Below are 12,362 nucleotides of genomic sequence, written 5' to 3'. Positions count from 1 at the left end.
ACAAAATGTATCGGACCCATCTGAATTCTGCACAGAATGCTATACTTTAAAGTGATATGGAAGAGATTAGAAGGAAACTGAGGCTTTACAGAGTTCAAAGGTTCTGGCCGAGCTGTGATATAAAGGAAACGCTATTGGCTTGTTTTTTAAAAAAAAAAAAAAAATGTGAGGAACTGTTCGATATGTACCGCCCTGTCTTCATGTTTCAGTGGAAATTACGTCAACGCATTAAATAATGTTGCGTGTTCCAAGGCACTTCAGTGGGCCTTCAAGATGTTTTGTGAATATGACCCCTGATCTAGTTATGAGAGTGTGTTGCCTAATTGTAACATTTCTGCTATTTGTAGCAAGCTCACAGCCGCCCAGCATCAATATTTATGGAGGTGAAAGAATAGGTGACACCATCACAATAGTATGTTCAGCTGTCCACTCGTGTCCATACAGCAAACCAAACATCATTCTGAAAGGTATAGAAGGAACTGACAAAATAGACAATGAGCAAAATAATGATGGCCTGTGGAAAATCATTCTGACACGCACAGGTGTCATAAAAACAGAAAGTTCAACTATTGAGTGTTCTGTAACACATCACGGTGACATAACAGTGACAGCTACAAAGGTCAAAAGTGCACATTGTAAGTGAACATAAATATGAACTGCTTTGTGTGCTATTAGCAATAAGAGCATTTTAAATGTCACATCTGGACCTATTAAAAGATTTCAGTTTAATTTCAGGTGTTCATCAAAAAATAACGATTGAGCCTGAACTGACAGATTTCAAAGAGGGTGTCGCAAAGAACTTCGTTTGTTCCGTCTATCATTCCTGCCAGAAAGAGACTCCAACCATCACATGGAACTATGAGAACATGCAGGTCTCAAAGGGGAGCAAAACACTTTCCGGTTTAGATCAGGTCACCTATTCCAGCATAACCTTTCTGGGTTCAAAACAAGACCATGGGAAGAAACTAATTTGCACTGCAAAATTTTCTGGAGGAAACACTGAAACCTCAGTTTTTTTACACGTACAACGTGAGTAATTTGTTAGCGTCATGCATGTATGACTTGTGTTATGAGAATATTTACCATTCAAAATCTGCCTTGTTGTAATTACTGCATACTTATCAATACTTTTCACGCATTACAAAAGACAAATATCTGAATTTATAATCAATAAAAATGTTTTTAACCACTAATTTTTAAGACAGCCCCTCCCCCTAGATTCTCTATTTGTGATGTGGTGCCGAACTATAACGCAAGCTCGGGTTATTTCTGTATGTATTTTATTAGGGCTGTACAGATTACTGCCCAAACTTCTTCTGAATTGGGGGTCTACTTCATAAATATTATGAAAATTATGGAAATATATGGTTCACATCGCTCAAACCATATATGGAAATGGGCGTGTCCTTATATGACCACCAGTGGAGCCTGGATGTCATCTAGTGGAAAAGTTGGGTACTGCGCACAAACAAAATCTTACTGAAAGCTCATCTTTTGAGATGTCAACCTAAAATTTGGCCCGACATTTGTTCTGATGTTTGGCTTTGATTTTCTTGCAGTTTCAGAGTTTTGTAAAATATTTATTTTTTATATAAAATATTAAAAATGTATTTTTATATTTTACATTTTCCTAAACTTAAACTTTTATAACTTTTTTTTTAACTTCTCTTCTACAATAATCTGTGAAGCGTCCCCTTTAAAAAGATACCAAAGTATTCAAGATTTATAACAATTTAAATAGGAAAGGTCATTTTCATCTCTATGTACAAAAAGTGAGACTAACAGTTGAACAGGTTGATTGGTTTTGTTTTCACAAACTTTGAAAATAAAAAAAATTATTAAACTCAGCAAGACACTGGCACTTCAGGACTAGAGTTGATGAGCTTTGACATACAATAAAGAAATGTTTTTATTTTGCAAAATAAACTTGGCAAATAAAGCCAAAAATAGTAAAACAAAACATTTAATTTATTCAGGAGTAAGTAATTCTGTGTAGCTATAAGTCAAGAGTAAATCTATAGTAAATGATCAAGTACTTTTTACAGTTCTTGTGTAAGTGAACTACACTAAGCATTTATCAGTACAACATACTGTTTCTATTACGCTTAGTTTTTTTGAGGCGATTGGTTTGCATGCTTTTTTTTTTAAAGTAAGTTTAACTCATTTGAATTTACAGTGTAGCGGCTAATCAACTGGAAGTCTCACACATTCTAATAAATAGCTTACTTCTGCATTGCAAAATAACGTGTATAGATTTGAAATTACTTATGTAATTGAAAGAAATATAATGATGGAAAATAGCAAACTTTTTTTTTTTTTTTTAAGTTTGCTTATCTTCCACTCATCCATTAATTCTTTCCAAACTTGTCCCACAGGTGTTATGAAGTATGATGTTTTGGGATTGGAAGTGAGAATGCCAAAAGACATTCATAGCCTCCAGGGTTCCTGTCTGGTTATACCATGTTCTTTCTCTTACACGTCAAACCCACCCAAAGACCCACGTAGAGTTGTGTGGTATCAGTGGGTCTCTAAAGGTTATCATTTAGTTTATGATCCTTCGCATGCAGGTGATGTCATTGAGAAGTTTAGAGGAAAAACTGAGATAGCCCTTCTCTTTCTCCCCGATGTCCGCCAGGTTCAGCCACAGATGCCTCTCCGTGGTCACGTTTGCTTGGTGGCCCGAAGAGCGAGATTCATAGTGTGGTGCAGCTCTTCTACCGCTTCAGGGGACAGACCCTGCCCCTGATCCAGATCTTTCAGCAGGCCGGCCTGGTAGACCTGTAACACCACCATGGTGTGTAAGGCCGCCCCGGCCTGACCCGCTGCCACGTATGCCCTGCCCCTGGTGCCTGCCCCGTGACGAGATAGTTCGGAAACGTCTTGTCAATAGGAGGCATCGACACATACCCATGCTGACTCAATCCCTCAACATCAGCAAAATTCGCCCGCTGATGTCGATGAATGCGAGCCGAATATGGGTTCTTCCATGCCTTTTTGATCTCAACATGGAGATCAGGAAGGAATGGAAGGCTCACGGGGGCTGCTGGGTTATGGCCAGAAAGGAACTGCTCGTCGAGCCGTCCGCGTGCGGACCCTTTCTTAACACGCTCCCAAGGCAGCTGCAGTCTGCCAGAAGCGCGTTCCATAACCTCCAGCAGCTCCGCATATGCAGGGCAGGGAGGCTTTGAAGATTCAGCAGGCTCACCTGCTTCCTCATCAACAGCCATCTCCTGCTTTCTAGGGCTAGACGCCAGAAGAGCACTCACTGCTGGATCCGATGACGTCAATGAAAGGACGTCATCGTCATCCAACAGCTCATCCTCACCAGCCGCTGGGGGCTGAGAGAGATTTACACCTCTCTCAAACTCCTCAGCGAGCTCCACCTGCGAGCCCCATGATTTCAGCCACCGCTCTGCCTCAGCACGAACGGGGCCAGAACCACCAGGCACAGATGCTGACACCTCTTCCCTCGAGAAGAGTGCCAAATGAGAACGGAGCGTCCTCATAGGGAGACGCTCACAGTTAACACAGACAGTGTCCTCAAGCACTGTCCATGCGTGCTCCTCTCCCAGACAGAAAACGCACAGATTGTGTGTGTCACTGGGTGTCAAAAACCTGGGACACGGGTCAGCACACGTTTGTCAGACATGATATAAAGTTTCCTTACCAGATTCAATGAAATCGCGATCAGACAAAACAGTCCCGAAAGACGAAAAGATACTGACTGCTTCACTGGCAGCTCCTTTATACTTGCAGGCCGCGTCTTGATGACGTCATAGGCTGTCGCCAGCCAATAGGATTGGAGAGATTTGATACTTTGCTTTCAGACAAGTGACGAGTGACGTTCCCCATATGCAGTAAACGCAGTGTAGAGTTCTCTTTCGAAAGGGAACAGACATTTGATGCAGTTTTACTTACCACCTGCAGTTCAGAATCATGACCGGAATCTTTTACCGCTGTGACCACTCCATCTTTCAGTTTCAAATGATCTGCAAATCTAGCGTTGAACTGGGCCTTGTTTATAAAACCATAAGTGCCGATCCTGAGGGCTCAAGCAGCTACAGAAAACACGAGATATTCTCCATTCATTTTAACCAATAAAAAATTGAAAATAAAAAAACATGATGAGTGATCTGTCGTCTCCCTCTGAACGAAGTCCAATCTGATAGTTCTCAGAAAATGAACTGTAACTTAGTGAATACTAATCACAAAAAAGTCAGGTTTTAAATCGTGTAAGTCAAATCAAAAACAAAAATTCTGTGTTTATGTAATCTGTATGAAAAGAGACACATGTCAGAAGTCCGTGATTCAGCTCATTATCCAGGAATGCGGCCATGCCCACCTAGCGAGCGCTATTCAGATGCAAATTCTGAGGCAATACATGTATACATCGTCTCAATCGTGTATTTATTGTCTTGAAAAGTGTTTATCTGTATGTTAAAGCCATGGTCAGAGACCTCTGGAAGACATGCCGTTAGTTCCTGGAATGTCCTGTTCTTCTTTAGATTAATTTGTGGACTAAATGTGCACAGAGCGCCCTCCGGCTGCAAGTATGAATTGAAAACACAGTATCCAGCGTTCATAGTGATAACAATAAATATTGAAGAAATATTACTCCTCTGTACAGAAAATTGACATAAACATATGAGAATCCATCAATATTTCTCCAAATGTGCATGCTTTTAAGCTAAAAGGCTATATGAAATGCCACAGAGGTAACATGAATGTTCAGACGCTTTACATCACAGAAATACATTATATGTTAAAGTATATAATAGAATACCATTATTTTAAATTGTAATAATATTTCACAGTATTGCTGTTTTTTCTTTATGTTTGATATACACCATGATGAGCTTGAGACATGATCACAGAGGGTTTTTTCCACAGCCTACCTGACTGAAAGGCCTCATTATTATGCAGGTCATTAGAGGTCTTTATGCGATTCTCTTGTCTTCTCAGGTGTGAATTACCTCATTATTCATGATGATTCACGCCTCCACGCATACTGTGTTTCCTGACAAAAAGTGTCTTACAAAAACTAAATCAATATATTGTTTTATATGAACGAGTAGGCAGGATACTTTTTTACATAATTTTGAAGCAAAAACTCTAGTCTACAACCTCCAATACCCAGAAGTCTTGTGAACACAGATTTAATATATATTTTTTGGCTTTATTTCAGTGACTTAAGTTTTTTTTTTTTTTTTTTTTAATAACCATGCATAAATGTTATTCCTTCAAAAACACAAACATGTACATGTTCCTCACATATTATTGTAGCCTAGTTTGTGCTGAATACAGTGTAATGACACTTTTTCCATTAATATGTTTATGAACAACTGAAAAAAGCACAAATGTCGGGGCATGTCAAAACTTCTCCAGGGCCCCGAAAATCCTCAGACCCCAGAGGGTTACGGCGGTTTCTATGGTTATTTTAATGACAAATGTCAAGAGCACATCAATGTAATGCGTGAGCACAAATCTCTCAGCTCCGCTTAACGCTGGGTTGTTTGGGAAGCAAAGTTATCTTTCCCTCACAACCAAAAACACACTTCTTTGATGACATTGTTGATTTTGTGGTCTAAAAACAAAGTGGTAAATTCTTTCTCGATCAAGTCATGTGTAACTTCCGTAACCCGAATGAGGTACGTTGATGGCGAAGTTTCCATACAAGGAATTCCACCCTTTATTTCATACTCGAAAAAAAACTTTCCAAAACATGTAGGACATCTGAAGGAGTGTATTTGGCACAGAAATACTCTATCATACGTCCAACTCATTTTTTGAAACTTTGGCCATGTTTAGCAAGAGAATCCAACTCTTTAACAGTGTAAATAAGTCAGAATGCATGAAATAGAATTAGACCCTCCTTTAAGGAATGATCAGAAGCAATTACAAACCAAAACTATTTAGGTATAACAAAAAAATACAACATAAAATTTTATGTTGTGTTTAGGCAGTTGCTATTGGAGGCAGTAACGTAAGAGAGATTAAAATGCAAAGTCATAATAAATGATAATAATAATAATAAATGCAAATAAAAATATTGAATACATTAGTACTCCACTAGGTGGAAACAAGTGACTGTTTATAAATGAATTCTTCATTAAATCATTCATTCAAGAGTCGTTCAAAATGGTGGATCATCCATTAACTAAACAAGTATTTATGAATAAAACACTGAATTAATTAATTTTTAAAAAGTGATTGAATGAATGATTCAAATTAATATAATTTTAGCTGCCCGAATGTATTTAATCGTGATCACTATTTAAAAAAAATAAAGTAAACAAAACTGATTGTCAGTTTATCCTGAATTATGAGGCTCTAATTAGAAGGTAAATGTCTTTTCATCTGTGTTTTGTACCTGAGTGTGAGATGCTGCTATTGCTAATATTAGCTGTATATGGTGCATTATAGCAAGACTCGCGGCTGGGAGAGTTAAACACAGTGCATTCCTTCAGATTAATGCCATGTTAAAGCAAATGTTTCATCATATTAGAGGAAATTCCTCCCTTGCACGAAATATCTTTACCACATATACTGCATTTGGCTATACTATCATCTTTTTTCACAAAGTTTAACCAAACTTTTGAACGTTTGCTGCGGTCAGTTCTAGTGCCGATTGTAATGAGCGGCGCATGTGCATAATGAGATAAGGTCCTTGTCGCAGGTCCTGGCAGATAGATACAAATGTAAAATGTTCACCGCCGTTCGCCGTGCGAGAATTACTGAAAAAAGTCAAGAATCAACAAACAGAATCGAAATGTGCGCATCGTATTGAATCCCCGGTTCATTGAAATTTGGAACCGGTTCTAAAATGGAACTGGTTCTCGTTACTCAACCCTATTTGTGTCTCTCAGATGGCTCTCTTTCTACAGTCTTTCTTCAAATCTCCCTCTTGCTTTCTCTCTCTCCTCCCCCATCATAAGTGGACACGCCGCCTACTGCTAATTTGCTACAAGTCGCTTACTGCTCCTTTAATAACATATTTTATCAAAAAGACATTCCTCACTCCCTCTCTAAAGTAGCTGTCAGCAGATCAACTCAATTTAATTCAACTCAGTATCAGCAGATATTTAATATTAATTGACTCGGATTGGATCTGAAGGGGAAAAAAAAAAAAAAAAAAAAAAAACTTGATTGGGACATCCCTAGTTTTTTTTTTTTTTTAAACTTTATTGCACATGAAGCAGATGAAAAGTTGATAGCAGGCAATACAATGTTTTTTCAAGCACATCCTAACAATGGAAATGTCTCTTTAGATATCGTAACTACTTGAATTTCTAGCAGACAAATATGGGAATAATACATGTATGCAATCGAGATCTGAGACAATAAAATACTGTGAACACTTAAGCCACATGCATTTTTCATTATTTTAAAGATAGCACAAGCATAATTTTCAAGTAATACATTTCACAAAAACATTTATTTGACTTTAAAACACAAGGTATATGATTTGTGGATTGATTAAGTTTTTTTCTTTCTTTCTGGAAGTTGGAATGCCAAGAGAGACACACCTACTAAATGATGTATGAAGGCGTAAAAGCATGTTAAAGTCAATACAAACTACAGACTCAGAAACTATATGTATTTAATATTTTTAATTCAACTCTTCATGCAACATAAGATTATACTTTTTTTTTTTTTTTGGGTTATATTCAGAAGCTTTTTTTGTTTGTTTGTTTTTCATGTCAGTTTTACATTGTTGTCATTTAAAAAACAATATTAAACAGAGTGTGAGAGAAAATAGGAGGAACAGGATGGGGAAATAATACGAACTGGACTGAAATTCAGAGCACATGTTCTAACTTCTAGGGTACAGCCCTGTTGATTTAACATTTTCATCAGACATTTCCATATAGGTTGGTGTCATCAGCATCATAATCATAACCCTTGGAAAATGTAAAGAGATACAAAGGTCAGTCAATAGCATATTAATCACAGAAATTGAATGTGTTATCCATGCTGTAAGAAATTAGATGAAGTGATAAATGTACTCACGCGGTAGGATTTTGGCTCACTGAGATGGAGAGTGCGGGTGGAGGGGGCATAAGAATGTAAAATCATATACATGTTTGAATTTATCATAGAAACTGTTAAACTAATGCTGTTAAATTAATAGACTGCTAATATAACTATAACTAATATATCTGCCATATGGCAAAGAAGAGAACCACATGCAGTGTTTATATGCATTATAAAACATACATTGTTATTGCAAGAAACTGTTCAATTGGTATTTATAATGTTTAAACTGCAGCTTACACAAATTCTGCTATTTTCTGCTAAACAATGTTAAAGAAAGGATATCTTTAAGAGGCATTGTGGATTTTATTATGGCACTGACTGCATTTAACAATTGTCACGAACTTGGCCTCTGTGGCTCCCTCCAATCGCCACCAGAGGGCTCCCTCACCTGAGTATTGACTGTTTCATGGACTACATTTCCCATAACCCCGTACCTGGTCTGATTACACACACACCTGATCCCCATCACCCGGACTATTTAAGCTCACGCACACATTCACCCTTTGTGAAGTCTTGTTTTGCCCTGATTGACACTACTGAGTGGTTTGCCCTGTTATCTGTATTCTTGTGTATGACCTTGGACTGTTTATCATCATTGTGTTTGTTTGCTGCCTGCCCTGCTGATTCCCTGCCTGTGATTTGGATTATTCTGCCTTGTCTGCCGCTTGCCCTGACCCTTTGCCTGTCCCCGTTTACGAATCATCTTTGCCTTGGATATTGTTACTGCTGGTGTTTGACCCTTGCCTGTACGGCTACGATTGTCTTAATAAAGCTGCACGTGGATCCCATCGAGTCTGCCGCCTCGTTACAACAGTATTATTTTGCTGTGTAACATGAATATAATGAATTTAGACCTTGAGGGACTATGTGGTTCAAATGCTCTGTACCTCTTTGGTGATGGCTTATGAGGTTTGGAGAAAGGCTTGTTTCCTGACACTGTACGTGTGTTGTTTGCCCTGTGGAGAGAGAAGGTTCATCAGTGTTGTCATTTGTAAAATATTTATTAAAATGTATACTGTACAATCTAAGATGTGTACTGTTTTTTTTTTTTTTAAGAATAAAATACTGACTTGTATTCAGCTCTCAGATTTGCATTGGTTCTGCGTGATTGGTTTCTACAAAAACGAGAGAGAGACAATAAAAGTTACCAAATTGGAGGATTTTATAATTTAATAATGAAACACGTGACACAAAATGAACAGAAAATGTAATTGATTACCTAGAAAATCTGCTCCAGATGCTCCGTCTGTTGAAAGATGTGATGTTTGAATAGTCATGTGATGCTTAAATAGCATGATTACAAAAATAATTTGTGTTTAGTTTATGCTTATTTTTTGTAATATTACAATTATATTTTTTTAACTTGCCTTTGTTCAGGCTTCGGTGGTCTTTCAGGAGCATTTTCAGTGTACCTGTAGATAGTTACCAGCACTAGTTAGTGCATTGGAAAGATTTGGACCAGTAACAATCAACACTAACTAAAGGTTGTTTTTTTTATTTTATTTTTTTTTATTTTTTTTATTTGTTGTACTTGCCTGATATCACTCCTGTTTCCCCTGTTATTCCAAGCTGCTCTTCCTTCAGGCATATTAAAATGACTGGGGGAAATTGTACATTTAGTCTCAGGAACAAATAAAGATACAAATGCCCACTCTCTCTTTGAACTGTTGCCCTCTGGCCGGCACTACAGAGCACCGAGCTTATTCAGCTTGATTCAGATATTCAGCTTGAACAATTAAAACTCTCATAACTGTACTTTGTCTACCATAACTGTTCATTTGTACATAACATCTAAAATTTTACATCTGTAAATCATATCATAAACTGTACTCTTGTAAATAACATATTTGTTCATTAAAACACATTCATTAAAAACAATTATATATATTGTGTGTATAAACATACTTGGCAATAATGTTCATTCTGATTCTGATTCTGAATCTGATTCAAATGTAAATTCAGTAAAGAAAACTCCAACCTTGTGAATCTGTTCCAAACTGATCTCCTACATCAGAGAACAGAGTTAAAATTGTTAGTGTTTTAGTAATCAGAAGATTTTAGCTCTTAACATGAATTAATGAGTGAAAACTGATGTACATACCTTAGCTCAGATCGTGACCCTTGCATATCACGAAGAGGTTGTCTACAAATAATAATGATAGTGTGATAGTGAGAAGTTGTCAGGGCTGATAAAATCAGCAATTAAGCACAGCAGAGGCAGATCCATTACAAATAAATTTAACTGGATCCTCCATAGGGACAGCTGTTGCCTAATTGTTAGAGAGTAACCTGTAACCTGAAGGTTGTGGGTTCAAGTCTCGGTACTGGTAGGAAATGTAGGTGTTTAAATACAAACATTTTGAAGGATCAGTGTAAGTAAAAAAAAAAAAAAAAAAAAAAAAAAAAAAATAGACAAACCTGTATTGCCTTTTGTATATGAAGACTCCAGCAAGTATGCAAATAAGGATGAACACAAGTGAAGAAGCAATGATATAAGGCACAAATCCAATGCCTTGAACTCCTATGATAATATTATTGTTAAAAAGGATTAATAATCACATCTCTTACACATCATGAAGTACAGTCTGTTTGACCTGACATATTAAAAAATGGACCAAATAGTCTTAATGTGCACAGTCTAATGTACATCATAGCTTAATAGTACTTTTTACTAAATGTATTGTAATTGTTTTATTGTTATGTAAATATGTAATTTTACTCTATTTTAGGGTGACTATTATCATCTTTCTAGGGACTACAGGTGAAAAATAGCCTTCTGGCTAACTCTGGCATATTGACAGAAATGTTTATTAATATGCATTGTCCCTGTAATAAATAAATAAATAATAAAGCCGAACTCATTAAAGAATGCAGGTAAAATCAGAGATCCAACAAAACATCTTGGATGTAACTGTATCAGTCTATACTCACTCTTAATATTCAGGAAGGCAGTATTGCTCTGTTGAGTTTTACCACCCCAAAAGTTGGCACTGCAGACAATTTCATCTTTCTCTTCATATCCAGTTGGAATGAAGGTCACAGCGGACACTGTTTCCCAGATGCCTCCACCCATGTGATTGTGACTGATAGTTTCTCGGGCTGTTGGGACGCTCCAGGTAATTTTGGGAGGGTGAGAGGAGCATGTGTGGTTGACTGAGCATCTGACGGTGACGCGTGTCCCAGGCTCGATGTCTTCAGGGAGGGACGACATCACAGGTTTGTCAGGTGCTTTTTAACCAGAAACACAAAGACGTTACGTTAGTTATGGGATGTGATGCATCTTTAAAAACCAACCAATATTGAGTGGTTATATTTCCTCACCCCGCATTATAATGAACACACAGCTGTTGTTGAAACTGTATTTCTCATTTTCTTTTTCTGCTCTGAAGCAGAATGGCCCATTGTCATGAGTTTGCACATTATCCATCTCCACAGTACAGTTCTGCTCATCTGGGTTTCCGAGAAGCTTTGTGCGGCCTCTGAAGTTGTCTAAGACGTCATGTGAGTCTGTGTGGAACATGTAGCCACCTTTTTTGGTGACCCAAAGAACACGAAGTTGAGTGACATATTCTTTTTCTATCTTGAAACTGCACGGTATTACCACACAGGAACGAGGCAACGCAGTGATCTTGGGTATCACATCTGCCTCATACTGGAAATAAGCTAAAATGATACATATAATGGATTAATTAGTATTATTAGAGAACTGAAAGTGTCATTGCCATTGATATGAATTAGAGAATAGCTATCAGGGTTGACATACTTTCATTCTGGATTGGACTCGATGGTTTTTGATACTCTGTAAGAGAATCAGCTTAGGTTTAGAAAAAGCTTAGGTTTTTCAAGTTTCATTTTTGATTTTGGTGTAAATTAAATGCTACATTTGAGCCTTAAGGCTACTTCAGTATTCTATTTTTTTTTTTCAAATGTTTGTGCCACTAAACCAAATGTGTTATTGTTCAAGTAAGTGTTGCATTACAGATGCCAAGTTACTCACGCTGTACATGTAGTGCAACAGAAGCTTCGATGTTTCCTCCAGAAAATTTTGCAGTACATATCAATTTCTTTCCATGGTCTTCTTTTGAACCCAGAAAGGTTATGTTGGAATAGTTGACCTGATCTAAACTGGAAAGTGTGATCCTCCCCGTTGAGACCTGCATGTTCTCATAGTTCCATGTGATGGTTGGAGTCTCTTTCTGGCAGGAATGATAGACGGAACAAGAGAAGTTCTTTGCGACGCCCTCTGTGACATCTGCCAGTTCAGGCTTAATTGTTATTTTATGATGAAAACCTGAAATTAAACTGAGATCTTTTAAAAAGTCCAA

The 12,362-nt window shown here is 37.5% G+C and overlaps 2 protein-coding genes across 26 annotated transcripts in view; one reads left to right on the top strand and one right to left on the bottom strand.

Moving 5' to 3' along the window:
• The window catches only part of LOC127496296 (sialoadhesin-like), a 38,879-nt gene extending 31,358 nt beyond the window's left edge, over positions 1–7,521 (top strand). For 2 of the 8 annotated variants that reach the window (XM_051864159.1, XM_051864158.1), the window contains 3 exons: positions 348–635; positions 736–1,029; positions 2,376–7,521. In XM_051864159.1, coding sequence (XP_051720119.1) covers positions 348–635; positions 736–1,029; positions 2,376–2,746 — 953 coding nt within the window. In that variant the 3' untranslated portion in view covers positions 2,747–7,521. Of the gene's footprint in view, positions 1–347; positions 636–735; positions 1,199–1,287; positions 1,848–2,375 lie in introns of those variants that run through there. The other 6 variants (XM_051864165.1, XM_051864160.1, XM_051864161.1 and 3 more) reach the window with 5 other exon arrangements.
• LOC127496289 (sialoadhesin-like) overlaps positions 1–12,362 on the bottom strand; it is a 256,687-nt gene that overhangs the window by 230,687 nt on the left and 13,638 nt on the right. Inside the window, exons 4-17 of one of the 18 annotated variants that reach the window (XM_051864142.1) lie at positions 12,035–12,328; positions 11,801–11,836; positions 11,359–11,700; positions 10,969–11,265; positions 10,456–10,558; positions 10,139–10,180; positions 10,016–10,042; positions 9,573–9,635; positions 9,405–9,449; positions 9,257–9,283; positions 9,108–9,152; positions 8,925–8,993; positions 8,011–8,029; positions 7,162–7,901 (exon numbers count right to left, since the gene is read on the bottom strand). The exons of 12 other annotated variants lie outside the window; for them this stretch is intronic. In XM_051864142.1, coding sequence (XP_051720102.1) covers positions 7,854–7,901; positions 8,011–8,029; positions 8,925–8,993; positions 9,108–9,152; positions 9,257–9,283; positions 9,405–9,449; positions 9,573–9,635; positions 10,016–10,042; positions 10,139–10,180; positions 10,456–10,558; positions 10,969–11,265; positions 11,359–11,700; positions 11,801–11,836; positions 12,035–12,328 — 1,457 coding nt within the window. In that variant the 3' untranslated portion in view covers positions 7,162–7,853. Of the gene's footprint in view, positions 1–7,161; positions 8,994–9,107; positions 9,153–9,256; positions 9,284–9,404; positions 9,450–9,572; positions 9,636–9,942; positions 10,043–10,138; positions 10,181–10,455; positions 10,559–10,968; positions 11,266–11,358; positions 11,701–11,800; positions 11,837–12,034; positions 12,329–12,362 lie in introns of those variants that run through there. 5 more of the 18 variants (XM_051864143.1, XR_007925281.1, XM_051864141.1 and 2 more) reach the window with 5 other exon arrangements.

Source organism: Ctenopharyngodon idella, chromosome 15 (genome assembly GCF_019924925.1).
Source record: "Ctenopharyngodon idella isolate HZGC_01 chromosome 15, HZGC01, whole genome shotgun sequence".
NCBI classification, from domain to species: Eukaryota; Metazoa; Chordata; class Actinopteri; order Cypriniformes; family Xenocyprididae; genus Ctenopharyngodon; species Ctenopharyngodon idella.
Note: the sequence above shows the minus strand (reverse complement) of the source record. Positions and strands in the feature narration are given on the sequence as shown.